Source organism: Citrus sinensis, chromosome 9 (genome assembly GCF_022201045.2).
Source record: "Citrus sinensis cultivar Valencia sweet orange chromosome 9, DVS_A1.0, whole genome shotgun sequence".
In the NCBI taxonomy this organism is placed as follows: domain Eukaryota; kingdom Viridiplantae; phylum Streptophyta; class Magnoliopsida; order Sapindales; family Rutaceae; genus Citrus; species Citrus sinensis.
In genome coordinates, this window is record NC_068564.1 from 17,739,630 (window position 1) to 17,760,565 (window position 20,936).

General features: G+C 33.7%; 2 protein-coding genes and 1 non-coding gene across 8 annotated transcripts in view; 2 read left to right on the plus strand and 1 right to left on the minus strand.

The window, feature by feature from the left end:
* LOC112496168 (paired amphipathic helix protein Sin3-like 3) overlaps positions 1–20,936 on the plus strand; it is a 75,207-nt gene that overhangs the window by 34,511 nt on the left and 19,760 nt on the right. The window lies entirely within an intron of this gene.
* On the plus strand, positions 1,912–19,094 carry LOC127899691 ((3S,6E)-nerolidol synthase 1-like). 4 transcript variants are annotated; one of them, XM_052433286.1, is made up of 8 exons: positions 1,923–2,350; positions 2,526–2,793; positions 2,900–3,254; positions 3,692–3,910; positions 4,230–4,368; positions 4,919–5,167; positions 5,346–5,554; positions 18,480–19,094. In XM_052433286.1, the coding sequence occupies exons 1-8, from the start codon at positions 2,024–2,026 to the stop codon at positions 18,502–18,504; spliced, it is 1,791 nt and encodes a 596-aa protein (XP_052289246.1). In that variant the 5' UTR covers positions 1,923–2,023; the 3' UTR covers positions 18,505–19,094. The 4 variants fall into 4 exon arrangements, with proteins under 4 accessions (XP_052289248.1, XP_052289246.1, XP_052289245.1 ...); XM_052433285.1 differs by lacking the exon at positions 18,480–19,094 and adding an exon at positions 5,663–6,277; XM_052433288.1 differs by lacking the exons at positions 4,919–5,167; positions 18,480–19,094 and adding an exon at positions 5,663–6,277 and having other exon boundaries at positions 1,912–2,350.
* Positions 7,671–7,777, minus strand: LOC127900134 (small nucleolar RNA R71). Its single transcript, XR_008052155.1, has one exon. It is a non-coding gene; the product is annotated as a small nucleolar RNA R71 (small nucleolar RNA).

Here is a 20,936-nt window from a genome sequence, read left to right on the forward strand (position 1 = left end):
AGAACTTCCTCTCGCAAGCAAGGTGTACACCTTTTTTTATGAATATAGTATTTTTGTACCACTAAGACTTACTAAAAGCATTTAAAAATAAAAATACTCTAACGTTAAAAATACTCCAACGTTAAAAAAAAAAAAGTCGATTACACGATAATAGTTTTAAACACAATAAACCTCAGCTTAAAAGATATGAATAAGAAAAATAAAAAACACGCAGATACTCGATCTGATTTCCCTATATAAACACGAAGCTTGTAAGTTTATCATTTTTCTTATAAGAAAGCATCTAACTTTTTTTTTTTAAGTTTCCAATTACAATCAAACGACATAAGAGGAAAAGAAAATTTTAAATTCAAAGAGATATTCTCGACTGGCAAATAAATCATAGCAAATGAGCACTTAGATTATAAGACATGCGGCAGCCTCCACATCACGATAGTATCGTGCTTGTGCCATGAGCAATCAAGACTAAAAAATAAATGTGTTCTGATTGTTTTGCATTCCTAAAATGAAAAAAAAAAAAAAGATACATTTCCATAGTTTGACAAAATGACCATGCATCCATATATTCAATAATAGGCACCAAAACTCCTTCCTAGTAGCGGATCTTTTAAGGGACCAGCATGTGCCACAGCTTCTGAAAAAAAAATGAAAACGCTTTTAATATTTAATATTTTATATTAAAATAAATTGATATCAATCAAGTACTCCTCTTATAGACTGATACATTATCGCTCAGTAGATAAAAGTGATCATAAACATATAAAATGGCAAAACCCACACTTGCCAAAGCCCTTGGACCCATTACTCACCTGATATGAATTTATAAGTATATATCATTTACTTGGTAAAAAAAAATTAAAATAAGTTCGAAAGTAGTAAAGAGAAAAATTTGATCTCACATTTCATTGCAAATAATGTGATTTTATTCATAAAGTGGTTGATGATTTTTTATAAATTATGTGTGAATTAGTTACATAATTTTGCCAATTAGTGAATGAATATTACATCATTTGAGATGAAATTTTATTAAGAAAATATTTAGAATATGTAGCACCTACAAAATGTAGGAGAGAAGATAGTGTATATGAAGAATGTAAAAAGTGTTTTTAATTGTTCTATAGAAAGTAAATAAGAAGATGGTGGCATAAAGGGAACTGGCGGTGGCGGCTAGAGTTTTTGATTAATTGATGGTGTCTAATTATTATATTTAATTTGTCTTATAATTGAGGGGTAAATACTTGTTTAGTTCTTATATTTTGAGTTAAGTGTCTTTTTTATTCTTATATTTAAAAAGAAAAAATTTCAATACACCCTCACAGTTAAATATGTTACACTTCTACCCTTATTTTTTCTTTCCTTTTGTAACAATACCCTTACAACAATATTCTTGCCTTCTTGAGGAAATTAATTAAAAAAAAAAAAGATGTTAATTTACCAAATTAGCTTTAAAAATAACATAAAAATTTCCACAAATTTTTACGTTATTATTTTACTTTTAGATTAATTTGGTAAATTAATTTTTTATAAAATAACTACTAGTAAAAATTATCCCAAGCAAACTAGACATGCTTAAGTTAGCTGCTATTAATTTATTTATAAACAAATTATTAGCAAGGGTTTAAAAAATATTAGTTCTTTCATACTAATATTTATCGGTTAATGTGCTAATTAAATTCTTATAAATAAATAAATTAATGTAAAGAATATTATTGCAAGGGTATTATTGTAAAAGTAAAGAAAAATAAAAGTAAGAACATAATATAGTTAAATATAAGGGTGTTTTGAGGTTTTTTTTTTTAAATATAAAAATTAAACAGAGTCAAAATGAAGACTTAAAGCGAGCATTTATCCTAACTAAGGCGTACCCATGTGGCCTTTTCGCTTCCTAAGAAAAGCACGTGGATAAATCCATTCTACTTCGACGGGAAATGTGTTCTATAATTGCTTCATTTATTCTTCATATTCCCGAGCTATTAGAACCAATTCTTTCTTCTCTGTCAAGATTAGCTATTTCCATAAGTACATGTTTTCCATGGCTTTCTCTTCCAAAGATCGCTTCACTTATTCTTCATATTCTCAACTTATTAGAACCAATTCTCTCTTTTCTGTCAAGATTAGCTATTTCCACGAATACACACTTTCCATGGCTTTCTCTTCCAAAGATATTTCGTCTGATTCATCCCACATTCAAGTTATTCCAAAACACATATCAAAAGTTGGCAACCGAAACCTCAATAACATTAATTCTTTGCTGCCTAATAATAAAAAGGGCAACATTAATGATAACATAGGTGTTTCTGCCCGGTTGAAACGTTTCACTTATCCCAGTGAACACTCCAGTAACTTTAATGTGAGCCACATATATAAACGTATATATTGCTGATCTGATTTAAGATTTTGAACTTTATTAAAGTTCGGAAATGCTATTAAACTATGTGGTTTAATAATATTTCTTGTTTCTTATTTCATAATTGTCAGGCACCTTATGGGAAAGTGTTTAATGCTCTGTCTCTTATCTTATGTAGGACGACATTCACATTAAGCATGCGAAAAAACTGGAGGTAATCAAGCACATACTTATCAAACTAGGAGATGACGATTCTTTTGAAGGATTGGCCATGATTGATGTCGTTCAACGCCTAGGGATTGATTACTATTTTCAAGATGAGATTGAACTAATTCTACGAAGGCAGTATAGCATATTTTTCACTGATGGTGATCGCTATAATGACCTTCAAGAGGTTGCCCTTCGCTTTCGACTGTTGAGACAACAAGGTTACTATGTGTCTGCAGGTCTGTGTATATGTGTGTGCATTTAATTTTCTGCCAACTCTTTGACATATGAGTACTCTAATCGATCAAATTGAACTTAATTGACTTTAAAATTGGGGTCAAACAGATGTTTTTAACAGGTTCAGAAACAAAGAAGGGGAGTTTAAACAGAATATAAGTGAAGACATCAATGGATTGATGAGCTTATACGAGGCCTCACAGCTAAGTATTGGAGGAGAAGATGGGCTTGATGAAGCTGGACACTTTAGTGCGACACATCTTGCTAATTATGATCTAGCGGGAGTAGTTGAGCATCTGTTGCTGCATCCCTATCGCAAAAGCTTGTCCCCGGCCAAAAACTTTTTCCATGGCAATTTTCAAGGCAGTGAATATATTTGGATACTGGATTTGCAAGAACTAGCGAATATGGATTTCAAATTGGTCCAATCCTTACACCAAAAGGAAATTGTGCAAATATCCAGGTCAGCTAATTTTGGTTTAAAACTAAATATAATTTGGAGTGAATAATGCTCAAACAGCCTTATAGTTTGAATCCAAGACACGCTCTTGATTCTCATATTTTTTGCTCAATTTGATAGTTTTATACCAGATAAATCTGAATAATACAAATGAATAACATAAATCATTTGTGAATTATTTATCTGGGAATGATTGATAATAAAAGAAAAAATTAATTATCTCTCACTATTATTCAAATCACAACTTTTTTTTTAAATTCATTTCAATTATCCAATAAAGGATAAGCCGTCAAATTGTATAAAAATTGAGAGACATTGATGCAATGGGATATTTTATAAACTATAGGGATGTAATGGATTATTAAACAAAGCAATAAGGAAGCTAGTAAAGGGCATTTAGCCTTATATTGTCATATGGTAACATGTTTAAAATATGTTAGTTGGTGGAGAGAGCTCGGTTTGGCTAAGAAGTTGGAATTTGCAAGAGAGCAACCAGTTAAATGGTATGTGTGGTCAATGGCATGTTTCACGGATCCAAACTTGTCGTGGCAAAGGATAGAGCTCACAAAACCCATCTCCTTCGTCTACATTATTGACGACATTTTTGATGTTTGTGGAGCACTCGATGCCCTCACCCTTTTCACAGAAGCCATTAATAGGTACGATATATCTTCTTAAATTTTAATGTGTGCCCTGTACTAAAAAGGTCGGAATTAATTAGTAACCAAAAAATTAATGATAATATTATTAATGAATTTTTTTATCTTTTGTTTTTTTTTTTTTTTGTATCTCTTCTATTGAAGAAATTCATTTTATAATACATTAGAGGTAATACAACTAGATAATGCATGTATGACACATGTATTCGGATTTAATATAACTTCCATGATAGTTCTTAAAATAAATGATTTACTTGTTATATGGCTAATATGATACCTCTTATTTATTCTCGAATTCCTTCCCTTATTTTTATTATAGATGGGATCTTGGGGACATTGATCAATTGCCAGAGTACATGAAGATATGTTTCAAGGCTCTTAACGATATCACTAATGAAATCAGCAACAAGGTGTACAAGGAGCATGGGTATAACCCTGTGCACTCCTTGCGAAAGGCGGTATAAAATTAGTATTTTATACACACACACATATACATACATACATACATACATACATACATACATACATACATATATATATATATATATATATAGGAGGCTGTTCCAATCCGGGAGTCCTTGATTGGAACAGCACTCTATTAATTGTTTTGGTTTGGCTGCACATGGTGGGCTCCACCATGTGCAGCCACAGGTGGCCTTTGGATTTGAATCCAAAGGCCACCAGCCTCTCTCCCGGACATTGTTCCAATCTGGGATTCCGGATTGGAACAGCACTCTATATATATATATATATATGTTTTAATAGAGGTAGTTTTCAATGCAATATAAAACTATGTGGTTTAATAACACACACACATATATATATATATTGAATCTATTCAACTACATTATTTAACAACGTGTTTGCATAAAAAAAAAATGAGGGCGTCCGCTTGGGGTGTGTGTATCTATACACACACAGACACATTCATATATGTGTGTGTGTGTAATTAACAAGATTGTAATCTAATTAATTCATTGATATTAATTATGTTGAGTGTACCACCAGTGGGGAAGTTTGTGCAACGCGTTCCTAATAGAGGCAAAATGGTTTGCTTCCGGGCACTTGCCTAAGGCTGAAGAGTACTTGGAAAATGGGATTGTTAGTTCAGGGGTACACTTGGTACTTGTGCACATTTTCTTTCTCCTGGGTCATGGCATCACCAATGAAACAGTGCAACTCATTGACAGCAACCCACCCATTGTATCATCCGTCGCAACAATTCTTCGAATTTGGGATGACTTGGGAAGTGCTAAGGTAACGTATACAAAGTGTATGGTCACATGCTTGGGGGGCAGGACACATGATCATATGCCGTTTCTGCGATCACCATGTGTCCATTAGATGATCCAAAAAATGAAGTTTTTTCTGATCACTGCTCATGAACTTGTACAGTTTATGATGGAAATAATTATAAATTACTGTACTCCTGCAGGATGAAAATCAAGGCGGCAAAGATGGATCATATATATATTACTACATGATGGAACACCGAGACTTAACGGCTGAAGATGCACACAAGCATGCCATGGATAAGATTTCAGATGCATGGAAGCGCCTAAACAAGGAATGCCTCTCCCCAAATCCATTTTCAGCATCTTTCACAAGGGCTTCTCTTAACTGTGCCAGAATGGTTCCTTTGATGTACAGCTATTGATGAGCATATAATACATACATATTTTACCATTAATTAAATAATTGTTAGTTATATTTATTTGTTATTTTTAATTAATTGTATTGTTTATTGAATAGGGAATTAATTAGAGATTATGGATAAAAAGAGCATAAAGAAATTCAATTTGTGAGCATTAAAGATTAATTAACTTGGAAGCAATTATGCTTACATGCATGTGGAAATCAAGACAAGGAAACCGAATTCAACAATTCATTTAGCCATGCACGTGCAGACAAAGAAGATAAAAGGGGCGGAAAGCAATAGAAAGGGACCCGCACTTGACTTTCATGAGTGGAAAAGGAATGAAAATTCTTTTTGAAGTACACGTGATAAAGCCAAAGTTAAAAGCTTTGCCAGCACATGAAGGATAAAAGGAATTCTAATTGGGCTTTGCAAGAGTGGGCTGATTTTAGCTTGTGTGAGCAATTCACTAGCTATCATTATTTGACAAGGATTCGGCTAGGGATTAAAGATATAAAAGCCGAACTTTGGCTTTTGCAAAGGGGGAGCCGCCAGTGGAGTGAAAACGCAAGGCAGAAGAGGGGAGAAAAGGACGAGTGCAGCAGTTCGGCTTCATGGCTGATTTTATTTTTTGTGTTGCTCTCAATTCAAGTATGTCTAGCTAATTTTCTTATACTGAGGTTAAGGATGAAACCCTATTCAATGAAATAATTATCTTTTTATTTAATTAATTCCCTATATATGTTCTTTGATGATTATGGTTTTTATTTCACATGATTAATTGGATGTTAATAAAATCTTTTCATCAATTCTGTCATGCATTATTGATTGTTAGGATTAATATTCGATTAATTCTATGCTTGGATCTATAAAGTTTATACATGATTATCTTTGACTCTATGTCTTTCATTAAATTGTTTACATAGAGTGCTTAGTAAACTTTGACTCTTTGTTATTCAATATGTTTACATGGGATACTTAGATATCGTATTATTAAGTAGAAAAAGAACCTACATTAGATTTAATTACTTGGGCTTAATTGTTATATCCATGAGATGACATAGATTGATTTCGAGTTGTCACTCTAAAATTGGGGATTAATTAATATTTATATAATTACTAATTGAATAGTGGTGGATTCCGAAACCTTGGTAATTTTTATCTCATTAAATTCTCATTTACTTTAATTGCTTCCTTAGTTTAATTAGTTTGATTTCTCTTAAAAACTCAATTTGCTCAACTAGGTTAGAATTAATATTAATTTTAGATTTAAATTAGACTTTTTAATTTATAACAATCCCTGTGGGATCGACCTCGTTACCACTATTCTATCTCTAGATTCGTGCGCTTGCGAGTATATTAAAATTTTCACAACAAGTTTTTGGCGCCGTTGCCGGGGATTGTGCTAGAAAGTCAGTTTAATCTAGGTTGATTTGATTCTTCCACTAGTTATAATTTAGATTGTCTTTTATATTTTTTTTTAATTAAAAAAAAAAACACAAAAAAAAAAAAATTTTATTTGTCTTTAAATTCATTGTTTGGTTGTTTGATTTCTTTTATTTATTTTTTATTATTGTTGATTTGTTTTATTTTATTTTGTTTTTCTTTCTTTCCTTGTCTAGTTAGTTTATGAGTGTTTGGGAACGTGATTTAACAAATCGTTTGGTTAAAAGAGAGTCGAAAATTGATAGTAGTCAAACTAGTTCTTTAGAAGTGATGGATGACCCAAATAGACTATTGCCAATACTTCCACCAGTGCAAGCAGAGAAAACCCTTAGAGAATATTTTTCACCACTTGCAGCCAACCAACCATCTTGTATTGTGTTGCCACAAACCACAGCAACACACTTTGAACTCAAGCCCTCTGTCATTCAACTTTTACCATCTTTCCATGGGTTAGAGAGAGAGGATCCATATTTGCACATTAAGGAATTTCTTGACATATGCTCTACATTTCGTTTTCAAAATTTTAATGATGAGTCAATTAAGCTTCGTATGTTCCCTTTCTCATTAAAAAACAAAGCAAAAGCTTGGTTGAATTCACTTCCTGCTGGATCTATTAGTACATGGGATGAATTGAGTAATAAGTTTCTCACCAAGTTTTTCCCTATGTCTAAAACAAATGCCCTTAGGAGAGAGATAAGTGATTTTTATCAAAGAGAGGGTGAGCAATTTTACGAGTGTTGGGAAAGATTCAATGATTTACTCCTCAAGTGTCCCCACCATGGTTTTGAAAAATGGAGACTTATACAATGCTTTTATAACGGTTTAACCATGTCAAATCGTCATATGGTAGAGTCTATGAATGGTGGGAGATTTTTGAACTTACATGAAGGGGCTGCATGGGATTTCTTTAATTCACTTTCTGAGAATTCTCAACAGTGGGATTTTTCAAATCAAAGAGAAAAATCATCTCAAGTTTCTAGAAAGGGGTTATATGAAGTTAAGGATGACTTTGATGTGAAAGCCACTCTAGCTACGCTTTCTAGGAAAGTAGATGCCTTAGCTCTGAACCAATCAATGAATCATCATCCTAGTGTAGCTAATGAGGTTTGTGCTATTTGTTCTAACGTGTCTCATACAGCACAGAATTGTCCATCATTACCAGCCTATCAAGAGGCTTATTCTGAGCAGGTACATGCCTTACAATCATATGAGAAAACCTCCAATAGTCCATATTCATCCACATATAATCCTAATTGGAAGAATCACCCTAATTTTTCTTGGAAACAAAATCAACCTTTGTCAAACCAAGGAGGACAACAATTTAACATGCCCAATCAACAATTTGTCCCTTCTAACCAAGTATATCCTCCTGCCCAACAACCTATGTCTCAATTTGTTGCACCCCAACAAAGAAAGCCTTCTTTAGAGGATACACTTCAAAGTTTCATTCAGTCAACCCAACAAGCTTTTCAGTCAAACACTCAAGCTATTCTAAAGCTTGAACATCAATTGGGTCAATTAGCAACTACTGTAGCTGAGAGAGAAAAAGGAAAATTTCCAAGTCAACCAATTCCTAATCCCAAAGGAGTGCACGAAGTTGGATCGAGTTCAAGCCATCAACATGAAGAAGCAAAATCTGTTATGACCTTGAGAAGAGGAAAATTATTTGACAACAAAGTAGAGGTTCAAACAAGGAAGATATCTGAGCCTACTTCTTCAGATTCAGTCCCATCACAAGACTCATCACCAAATGATCCTGAAGAGAGTGGCCCGCCAGCTTACATTCCCAAGGCTCCTTTTCCTCAAAGGTTAACAAAGGTAAAGAAAGGGACTTCAACAGGTGAGATTATGGAAATCTTCAAACAGGTAAGTATAAACATCCCTTTACTCGATGCTATTAAGCAAGTTCCTTCATATGCAAAGTTTTTGAAAGATTTATGCACTAAAAAGAGAAATTTGCATGTCACTAAAAAGGCGTTTTTAACTGAACAAACTAGCAATTTACTTCAATGTAAAATGCCACCAAAATTTAAGGACCCTGGTTCTCCTACTATCTCATGTGTTATAGGGAACCAATGTTTTGATAAAGCATTATTGGATTTAGGCGCTAGTGTTAATCTCTTGCCTTACTCTGTTTACATGCAACTTGGACTAGGGGAATTAAAGCCAACTTCTATTATTTTGCAACTTGCTGATAGGTCAATGAAAATACCTCGTGGTATTATAGAGGATGTGTTGATACAGATTGATTAATTTTATTATCCTGTTGATTTTATCGTTATTGATACTCAGCATGTACATGATCCTAAGAAACACACTCCAGTTATTCTAGGTCGTCCTTTCTTAGCTACAGCTGATGCTCTTATTAATTGCAGGAATGGAAACATGCAGCTATCTTTTGGTAATATGACCATGGAATTGAATATTTTTAATGTTACCAAGCAGCCACAAGAAGAAGATGAATTTGTTGACGCGAATATGATAGAGGAATTAGTAGAAGATTCATTCATTTCAAATCATAATGATGATCCATTAGAGGCATGTCTAACTCATCCTGATTTATCTTTTAATGATGACAGTGCAATTGCAGAAGTCAGCGCTTTACTTGATGCACCTCTAATTACGGACACAACTAAATGGAAGGCAAAGTCAGAATTACTGCCTCATTCTGAGAAGAAAATTGGCCCACCTGCGGAGGCACCACCAAAATTGGAACTCAAAGCACTGCCCGACACTTTGGAATATGCATTCTTGGGAGAATCTGACACTCTACCTGTTATTATTTCTTCTTCCCTCGATCTTGAGCAAAAAGGTCAGTTGTTAGGTATTCTAAAAGAGCATAAGGAGGCAATAGGATGGACCATTGCTGATATTAAAGGTATTAATCCAGTAGATTGCATGCATCGTATTCATCTTGAAGAAAATGCTAAACCTATTAGGGAGATGCAACGTAGGCTAAATCCTAACATGAAAGAAGTGGTAAGAGCTGAAGTAATCAAATTATTAGATGCAGGAATTATTTATCCTATTTCAGATAGCTCTTGGGTTAGCCCTGTGCAAGTTGTTCCTAAGAAATCTGGTATTACAGTAGTTACTAATGCTAATAATGAATTAATTCCCACTAGAGTAACTACAGGTTGGCGTGTTTGTATTGATTATAGAAAATTGAATTCATTTACAAGAAAAGATCATTTTCCTCTTCCATTTATTGATCAAATGCTTGATAGACTTGCAGGTCATGAGTTTTATTGTTTTCTAGATGGATATTCAGGTTATAATCAGATCCCTATAGCTCCAGAGGACCAGGAGAAAACTACTTTTACTTGTCCATTTGGAACTTTTGCATATAGGAGAATGCCATTTGGTTTATGCAATGCACCTGCTACCTTTCAAAGATGCATGCTTAGTATTTTTTCTGATATGGTTGAGAGATTTCTTGAAGTATTCATGGATGATTTTTCTGTTTATGGAGATTCTTTTGATGAATGTTTGCAGCATCTAACATTAGTTTTGCAGAGATGTAAAGAAAAGAACTTGGTTCTAAATTGGGAAAAATGTCACTTCATGGTAAAACAAGGTATTGTTCTTGGTCATATAATTTCCAGCAAAGGAATAGAAGTCGACAAAGCTAAGGTGGATTTAATTTCTAATCTTCCACATCCCAAATCTGTAAAAGAAGTAAGATCTTTCCTTGGACATGCTGGTTTTTATAGAAGATTCATTAAAGATTTTAGTAAAATTTCTAGACCTTTATGCAATTTACTTGTTAAGGATGCACCTTTTATCTTTGATGAATCTTGTCTTGATGGTTTTGCAAAGCTTAAGAAATTGTTGACTTCTTCACCTATCATTCAGCCACCTAATTGGGATTTGCCTTTTGAAATTATGTGTGATGCATCTGATTATGCTGTAGGAGCAGTTTTAGGACAAAGATTAGATCGTGTGCCTTATGTGATTTATTATGCTAGTATGACACTCAATGATGCACAGTTGAACTATTCAACTACAGAAAAAGAAATGCTAGCTGTGGTGTTTGCACTTGATAAATTCAGATCTTATCTTATAGGTTGTAAAGTGATTATTTTTACTGATCATGCTGCTTTAAAATATTTGTTTACTAAGAAAGATGCCAAGGCAAGATTGATTCGTTGGGTGTTGCTTTTACAAGAATTTGACATTGAATTTAGAGATAAAAAAGGTTCTGAAAATGTTGTGGCAGATCATTTATCTCGCCTTGATCTTAAATTTATTCCAGAATCTTTACCTTTGAATGAGTCTTTCCCAGATGAGCAACTTATGAGTGTAAATGTCGTACCATGGTTTGCTGATATAGTTAATTACCTTGCTACAGGTCAAATCCCAGAGCACTGGACTAAGCAAGATAGAACAAAGTTCTTATCTAAAGTGAAAGACTTCTTTTGGGATGATCCCTATTTATTTAAATATTGTGCTGATCAGATTATTAGGCGATGTGTTCCCGATAATGAAATTCAAAGTGTTATCTCATTTTGCCATGAACAAGCTTGTGGAGGCCACTTTAGTGCTAAAAAGACAGCAACAAAAATTTTACAGTGTGGTTTTTATTGGCCTACTCTTTTTCATGACGCTTATATTTTCTGTTCTTTGTGTGATAGGTGCCAACGTATGGGTAGCATTTCAAAGCGGAACATGATGCCACTCAATCCTATTCTTGTGGTTGAGATCTTCGATGTATGGGGTATTGATTTCATGGGACCTTTTCCTCCATCTTTTGGTTATCAGTATATATTGGTTGCAGTGGACTATGTGTCGAAGTGGGTTGAAGCTATTCCATGCAAAACCAATGATCATAGGGTTGTAGTGAAATTCTTGAAGAGTAATATTCTGTCTCGTTTTGGTTTCCCTAGAACAATCATTAGTGATGGTGGCACCCATTTTTGCAATGAAAATACCTCGTGGTATTATAGAGGATGTGTTGATACAGATTGATAAATTTTATTATCCTGTTGATTTTATCGTTATTGATACTCAGCATGTACATGATCCTAAGAAACACACTCCAGTTATTCTAGGTCGTCCTTTCTTAGCTACAGCTGATGCTCTTATTAATTGCAGGAATGGAAACATGCAGCTATCTTTTGGTAATATGACCATGGAATTGAATATTTTTAATGTTACCAAGCAGCCACAAGAAGAAGATGAATTTGTTGACGCGAATATGATAGAGGAATTAGTAGAAGATTCATTCATTTCAAATCATAATGATGATCCATTAGAGGCATGTCTAACTCATCCTGATTTATCTTTTAATGATGACAGTGCAATTGCAGAAGTCAGCGCTTTACTTGATGCACCTCTAATTACGGACACAACTAAATGGAAGGCAAAGTCAGAATTACTGCCTCATTCTGAGAAGAAAATTGGCCCACCTGCGGAGGCACCACCAAAATTGGAACTCAAAGCACTGCCCGACACTTTGGAATATGCATTCTTGGGAGAATCTGACACTCTACCTGTTATTATTTCTTCTTCCCTCGATCTTGAGCAAAAAGGTCAGTTGTTAGGTATTCTAAAAGAGCATAAGGAGGCAATAGGATGGACCATTGCTGATATTAAAGGTATTAATCCAGTAGATTGCATGCATCGTATTCATCTTGAAGAAAATGCTAAACCTATTAGGGAGATGCAACGTAGGCTAAATCCTAACATGAAAGAAGTGGTAAGAGCTGAAGTAATCAAATTATTAGATGCAGGAATTATTTATCCTATTTCAGATAGCTCTTGGGTTAGCCCTGTGCAAGTTGTTCCTAAGAAATCTGGTATTACAGTAGTTACTAATGCTAATAATGAATTAATTCCCACTAGAGTAACTACAGGTTGGCGTGTTTGTATTGATTATAGAAAATTGAATTCATTTACAAGAAAAGATCATTTTCCTCTTCCATTTATTGATCAAATGCTTGATAGACTTGCAGGTCATGAGTTTTATTGTTTTCTAGATGGATATTCAGGTTATAATCAGATCCCTATAGCTCCAGAGGACCAGGAGAAAACTACTTTTACTTGTCCATTTGGAACTTTTGCATATAGGAGAATGCCATTTGGTTTATGCAATGCACCTGCTACCTTTCAAAGATGCATGCTTAGTATTTTTTCTGATATGGTTGAGAGATTTCTTGAAGTATTCATGGATGATTTTTCTGTTTATGGAGATTCTTTTGATGAATGTTTGCAGCATCTAACATTAGTTTTGCAGAGATGTAAAGAAAAGAACTTGGTTCTAAATTGGGAAAAATGTCACTTCATGGTAAAACAAGGTATTGTTCTTGGTCATATAATTTCCAGCAAAGGAATAGAAGTCGACAAAGCTAAGGTGGATTTAATTTCTAATCTTCCACATCCCAAATCTGTAAAAGAAGTAAGATCTTTCCTTGGACATGCTGGTTTTTATAGAAGATTCATTAAAGATTTTAGTAAAATTTCTAGACCTTTATGCAATTTACTTGTTAAGGATGCACCTTTTATCTTTGATGAATCTTGTCTTGATGGTTTTGCAAAGCTTAAGAAATTGTTGACTTCTTCACCTATCATTCAGCCACCTAATTGGGATTTGCCTTTTGAAATTATGTGTGATGCATCTGATTATGCTGTAGGAGCAGTTTTAGGACAAAGATTAGATCGTGTGCCTTATGTGATTTATTATGCTAGTATGACACTCAATGATGCACAGTTGAACTATTCAACTACAGAAAAAGAAATGCTAGCTGTGGTGTTTGCACTTGATAAATTCAGATCTTATCTTATAGGTTGTAAAGTGATTATTTTTACTGATCATGCTGCTTTAAAATATTTGTTTACTAAGAAAGATGCCAAGGCAAGATTGATTCGTTGGGTGTTGCTTTTACAAGAATTTGACATTGAATTTAGAGATAAAAAAGGTTCTGAAAATGTTGTGGCAGATCATTTATCTCGCCTTGATCTTAAATTTATTCCAGAATCTTTACCTTTGAATGAGTCTTTCCCAGATGAGCAACTTATGAGTGTAAATGTCGTACCATGGTTTGCTGATATAGTTAATTACCTTGCTACAGGTCAAATCCCAGAGCACTGGACTAAGCAAGATAGAACAAAGTTCTTATCTAAAGTGAAAGACTTCTTTTGGGATGATCCCTATTTATTTAAATATTGTGCTGATCAGATTATTAGGCGATGTGTTCCCGATAATGAAATTCAAAGTGTTATCTCATTTTGCCATGAACAAGCTTGTGGAGGCCACTTTAGTGCTAAAAAGACAGCAACAAAAATTTTACAGTGTGGTTTTTATTGGCCTACTCTTTTTCATGACGCTTATATTTTCTGTTCTTTGTGTGATAGGTGCCAACGTATGGGTAGCATTTCAAAGCGGAACATGATGCCACTCAATCCTATTCTTGTGGTTGAGATCTTCGATGTATGGGGTATTGATTTCATGGGACCTTTTCCTCCATCTTTTGGTTATCAGTATATATTGGTTGCAGTGGACTATGTGTCGAAGTGGGTTGAAGCTATTCCATGCAAAACCAATGATCATAGGGTTGTAGTGAAATTCTTGAAGAGTAATATTCTGTCTCGTTTTGGTTTCCCTAGAACAATCATTAGTGATGGTGGCACCCATTTTTGCAATGAAAATACCTCGTGGTATTATAGAGGATGTGTTGATACAGATTGATAAATTTTATTATCCTGTTGATTTTATCGTTATTGATACTCAGCATGTACATGATCCTAAGAAACACACTCCAGTTATTCTAGGTCGTCCTTTCTTAGCTACAGCTGATGCTCTTATTAATTGCAGGAATGGAAACATGCAGCTATCTTTTGGTAATATGACCATGGAATTGAATATTTTTAATGTTACCAAGCAGCCACAAGAAGAAGATGAATTTGTTGACGCGAATATGATAGAGGAATTAGTAGAAGATTCATTCATTTCAAATCATAATGATGATCCATTAGAGGCATGTCTAACTCATCCTGATTTATCTTTTAATGATGACAGTGCAATTGCAGAAGTCAGCGCTTTACTTGATGCACCTCTAATTACGGACACAACTAAATGGAAGGCAAAGTCAGAATTACTGCCTCATTCTGAGAAGAAAATTGGCCCACCTGCGGAGGCACCACCAAAATTGGAACTCAAAGCACTGCCCGACACTTTGGAATATGCATTCTTGGGAGAATCTGACACTCTACCTGTTATTATTTCTTCTTCCCTCGATCTTGAGCAAAAAGGTCAGTTGTTAGGTATTCTAAAAGAGCATAAGGAGGCAATAGGATGGACCATTGCTGATATTAAAGGTATTAATCCAGTAGATTGCATGCATCGTATTCATCTTGAAGAAAATGCTAAACCTATTAGGGAGATGCAACGTAGGCTAAATCCTAACATGAAAGAAGTGGTAAGAGCTGAAGTAATCAAATTATTAGATGCAGGAATTATTTATCCTATTTCAGATAGCTCTTGGGTTAGCCCTGTGCAAGTTGTTCCTAAGAAATCTGGTATTACAGTAGTTACTAATGCTAATAATGAATTAATTCCCACTAGAGTAACTACAGGTTGGCGTGTTTGTATTGATTATAGAAAATTGAATTCATTTACAAGAAAATATCATTTTCCTCTTCCATTTATTGATCAAATGCTTGATAGACTTGCAGGTCATGAGTTTTATTGTTTTCTAGATGGATATTCAGGTTATAATCAGATCCCTATAGCTCCAGAGGACCAGGAGAAAACTACTTTTACTTGTCCATTTGGAACTTTTGCATATAGGAGAATGCCATTTGGTTTATGCAATGCACCTGCTACCTTTCAAAGATGCATGCTTAGTATTTTTTCTGATATGGTTGAGAGATTTCTTGAAGTATTCATGGATGATTTTTCTGTTTATGGAGATTCTTTTGATGAATGTTTGCAGCATCTAACATTAGTTTTGCAGAGATGTAAAGAAAAGAACTTGGTTCTAAATTGGGAAAAATGTCACTTCATGGTAAAACAAGGTATTGTTCTTGGTCATATAATTTCCAGCAAAGGAATAGAAGTCGACAAAGCTAAGGTGGATTTAATTTCTAATCTTCCACATCCCAAATCTGTAAAAGAAGTAAGATCTTTCCTTGGACATGCTGGTTTTTATAGAAGATTCATTAAAGATTTTAGTAAAATTTCTAGACCTTTATGCAATTTACTTGTTAAGGATGCACCTTTTATCTTTGATGAATCTTGTCTTGATGGTTTTGCAAAGCTTAAGAAATTGTTGACTTCTTCACCTATCATTCAGCCACCTAATTGGGATTTGCCTTTTGAAATTATGTGTGATGCATCTGATTATGCTGTAGGAGCAGTTTTAGGACAAAGATTAGATCGTGTGCCTTATGTGATTTATTATGCTAGTATGACACTCAATGATGCACAGTTGAACTATTCAACTACAGAAAAAGAAATGCTAGCTGTGGTGTTTGCACTTGATAAATTCAGATCTTATCTTATAGGTTGTAAAGTGATTATTTTTACTGATCATGCTGCTTTAAAATATTTGTTTACTAAGAAAGATGCCAAGGCAAGATTGATTCGTTGGGTGTTGCTTTTACAAGAATTTGACATTGAATTTAGAGATAAAAAAGGTTCTGAAAATGTTGTGGCAGATCATTTATCTCGCCTTGATCTTAAATTTATTCCAGAATCTTTACCTTTGAATGAGTCTTTCCCAGATGAGCAACTTATGAGTGTAAATGTCGTACCATGGTTTGCTGATATAGTTAATTACCTTGCTACAGGTCAAATCCCAGAGCACTGGACTAAGCAAGATAGAACAAAGTTCTTATCTAAAGTGAAAGACTTCTTTTGGGATGATCCCTATTTATTTAAATATTGTGCTGATCAGATTATTAGGCGATGTGTTCCCGATAATGAAATTCAAAGTGTTATCTCATTTTGCCATGAACAAGCTTGTGGAGGCCACTTTAGTGCTAAAAAGACAGCAACAAAAATTTTACAGTGTGGTTTTTATTGGCCTACTCTTTTTCATGACGCTTATATTTTCTGTTCTTTGTGTGATAGGTGCCAACGTATGGGTAGCATTTCAAAGCGGAACATGATGCCACTCAATCCTATTCTTGTGGTTGAGATCTTCGATGTATGGGGTATTGATTTCATGGGACCTTTTCCTCCATCTTTTGGTTATCAGTATATATTGGTTGCAGTGGACTATGTGTCGAAGTGGGTTGAAGCTATTCCATGCAAAACCAATGATCATAGGGTTGTAGTGAAATTCTTGAAGAGTAATATTCTGTCTCGTTTTGGTTTCCCTAGAACAATCATTAGTGATGGTGGCACCCATTTTTGCAATGAAAATACCTCGTGGTATTATAGAGGATGTGTTGATACAGATTGATAAATTTTATTATCCTGTTGATTTTATCGTTATTGATACTCAGCATGTACATGATCCTAAGAAATTGATATTAGTAGTACTAATATCAATTCTTTCGTAATTTTGACTTGAAATTTGATATTGACGCAGCCTGAGTTGAGAATTTTAGATAGAGTAAATGACTGTTTGTCTTGATTCTTATCTCCACAATACAAAATAGTATACACGGGCACCAAAGTCAGAAATAGCTACCTATAACCCTTAAGAGTGAAGCTATCCTTGAGTAATTTGGGCCTATGTACCACAAGTATGTAGAGGATAATCTACCATGAGAAGAAGGCTACCTTAAGGGGTAGAGTGAAAGCTCCTGACTATGGTTGAAAAAAAAAAAAAGAGAAGAAAAAAAAAATCAAGTGCATGTGCTGAAAAAAAAAATCAAAAGAAAATGCACATAAAAGCCTGTGAGAGAAAAAATTGGAGATCAAGATGATAAGATTAGTTTGACCTACTCTGTTCTTTGTTTGAGGCGAAGGCTATTGATGTTGAGGATTTTGGGAATGGATTTGATTGAATTGATTTCACACACACACTACAAGAATCGAAAGAGAGGTGGGATTGACTATTGAATTAAAGTTAGAACTTTGCTAATATTTGAAATTTTCTTTGAGCTATATAATTTTTGCAATCTTTGAGGCTATTTTTCATGGTTTATTTAAAGTTTTTCGTTCTTTTGATTTAATTTAATTAATTAATTTATTATTATTATTATTATTTTAAAAAAAAATGATGTTTGTGGGTATCATCACTGAAGCCCTCACGAGACTATAACTCGTCCACTAGGGCCGCCTAGGGGTTTAAAGGCTTGTTGCATACGCTAAATGCAATCGCGATTACCTGCGAAAGTGGTTTAGTTAGGATTTACTTTTTGTTTCATTATTTTTATTTGTTTTAGTTTTAGTTTTAGTTTTGCTCGAGGACTAGCAAAATCTAAGTTTGGGGGTATTTGATGAGCATATAATACATACATATTTTACCATTAATTAAATAATTGTTAGTTATATTTATTTGTTATTTTTAATTAATTGTATTGTTTATTGAATAGGGAATTAATTAGAGATTATGGATAAAAAGAGCATAAAGAAATTCAATTTGTGAGCATTAAAGATTAATTAACTTGGAAGCAATTATGCTTACATGCATGTGGAAATCAAGACAAGGAAACCGAATTCAACAATTCATTTAGCCATGCACGTGCAGACAAAGAAGATAAAAGGGGCGGAAAGCAATAGAAAGGGACCCGCACTTGACTTTCATGAGTGGAAAAGGAATGAAAATTCTTTTTGAAGTACACGTGATAAAGCCAAAGTTAAAAGCTTTGCCAGCACATGAAGGATAAAAGGAATTCTAATTGGGCTTTGCAAGAGTGGGCTGATTTTAGCTTGTGTGAGCAATTCACTAGCTATCATTATTTGACAAGGATTCGGCTAGGGATTAAAGATATAAAAGCCGAACTTTGGCTTTTGCAAAGGGGGAGCCGCCAGTGGAGTGAAAACGCAAGGCAGAAGAGGGGAGAAAAGGACGAGTGCAGCAGTTCGGCTTCATGGCTGATTTTATTTTTTGTGTTGCTCTCAATTCAAGTATGTCTAGCTAATTTTCTTATACTGAGGTTAAGGATGAAACCCTATTCAATGAAATAATTATCTTTTTATTTAATTAATTCCCTATATATGTTCTTTGATGATTATGGTTTTTATTTCACATGATTAATTGGATGTTAATAAAATCTTTTCATCAATTCTGTCATGCATTATTGATTGTTAGGATTAATATTCGATTAATTCTATGCTTGGATCTATAAAGTTTATACATGATTATCTTTGACTCTATGTCTTTCATTAAATTGTTTACATAGAGTGCTTAGTAAACTTTGACTCTTTGTTATTCAATATGTTTACATGGGATACTTAGATATCGTATTATTAAGTAGAAAAAGAACCTACATTAGATTTAATTACTTGGGCTTAATTGTTATATCCATGAGATGACATAGATTGATTTCGAGTTGTCACTCTAAAATTGGGGATTAATTAATATTTATATAATTACTAATTGAATAGTGGTGGATTCCGAAACCTTGGTAATTTTTATCTCATTAAATTCTCATTTACTTTAATTGTTTTCTTAGTTTAATTAGTTTAATTTCTCTTAAAACTCAATTTGCTCAACTAGGTTAGAATTAATATTAATTTTAGATTTAAATTAGACTTTTCAATTTATAACAATCCCTGTGGGATCGACCTCGTTACCACTTTTCTATCTCTAGATTCGTGCGCTTGCGAGTATATTAAAATTTTCACAACAGCTATGATGACAGCCAACGGCTTCCGAGCCTCGAGGAGTATATTAAGTCCTCCCTTTTTGATAATTTGCCTACTCAAGGAGTGTACTAGTTAGTAATAATGCTCCTTAATTACCTAATATGGAAATTTCTCCATTTTATGTTCAACAACTTTAATAAGAAATTCAATTTTATTCCAGCATTTCAATCTCAACTTACAAGGAACGTGTGTAGTAATTTTCCATTTGTCACAACTCAAAACTCTCTACTTGAATCGATAAAAGAGAATTCGATTGCTCAATCCAATATGTAGAACTAAACAAATTAATTAAGAAAAACAAAAAATGAAAAATTAATAATAAAGATACAAACTATTTTGTGGGCTTAAATAGCCACACTCTTTTCTCTTTAATATTTTTTGTAATTTAGAAATTATTATCAGCCCCCCATTGTGTCCTCTGATTACAAAAAAAAAAATGGAAATTTTTAATTTATTTGGTGGTTAACTTATTATTTGAAAAATCTATCAATTTTTCGTATTTTCATTAACAGATATTAACTTTTATCAAAACCACGGGAGTATTTCAAACATTTTAACATATCCATATCACATGTATTGCAAAAACTTCCTTCATGTAGCAATGGATGTGAGATCCATCCTCACCATCTTGATTCTCATCCTGCAACAAAAAGGCAACAAGATTACCAAATAAATCATTCCATCATCTGAAGTCCCATTAATTTTTATGTGGATGTCATATGCATGTATTCATTGTATAATCAGCATAATATGATTCATCGAGGACTCAGCAGCAAATATGATGCATGTGTCAAAAAGCAATCTAGCAATAATTTTAGTTCCCTACCTGTTGCTTTGTTTTGTTTTTGTTTATTTTTTTCCCTCCCTAATTGGCAAATGATTTCATTCGAAAAGAACAAATCAATTACAATAAATCTCCAATGTCTCCTCTAATCAGATAAGAAATTTCGAAATAGACAAGACTATTTTTGTTATACCATAAACTACAGAATTACAAGGTCTAGGAGCATAGACTACCCTATATTGATTATCTTTATCCACCAAAGTTCTAATTTCACTAATAATCCAATCCAGCTCTCCTCTACTAGAGATACCTATGAGAATAGAGTGCCCAACACTCTATGAATCTGGCTTTATAATTAGAGGAGAAAGACCACCTGCAGCCATCTTCACACCTTCTA

What these genes read in the sequence shown, in the direction of transcription:
- LOC127899691 (XM_052433286.1), top strand. Translation starts at nt 2,024, where the DNA reads ATGTTTTCCATGGCTTTCTCTTCCAAAGATCGCTTCACTTATTCTTCA. An exon ending in GAAATTGTGCAAATATCCAG is followed by an intron (nt 3,255 to 3,691) that starts GTCAGCTAATTT and finishes AAAATATGTTAG; the next exon opens with TTGGTGGAGAGAGCTCGGTT. An exon ending in ATGACTTGGGAAGTGCTAAG is followed by an intron (nt 5,168 to 5,345) that starts GTAACGTATACA and finishes GTACTCCTGCAG; the next exon opens with GATGAAAATCAAGGCGGCAA.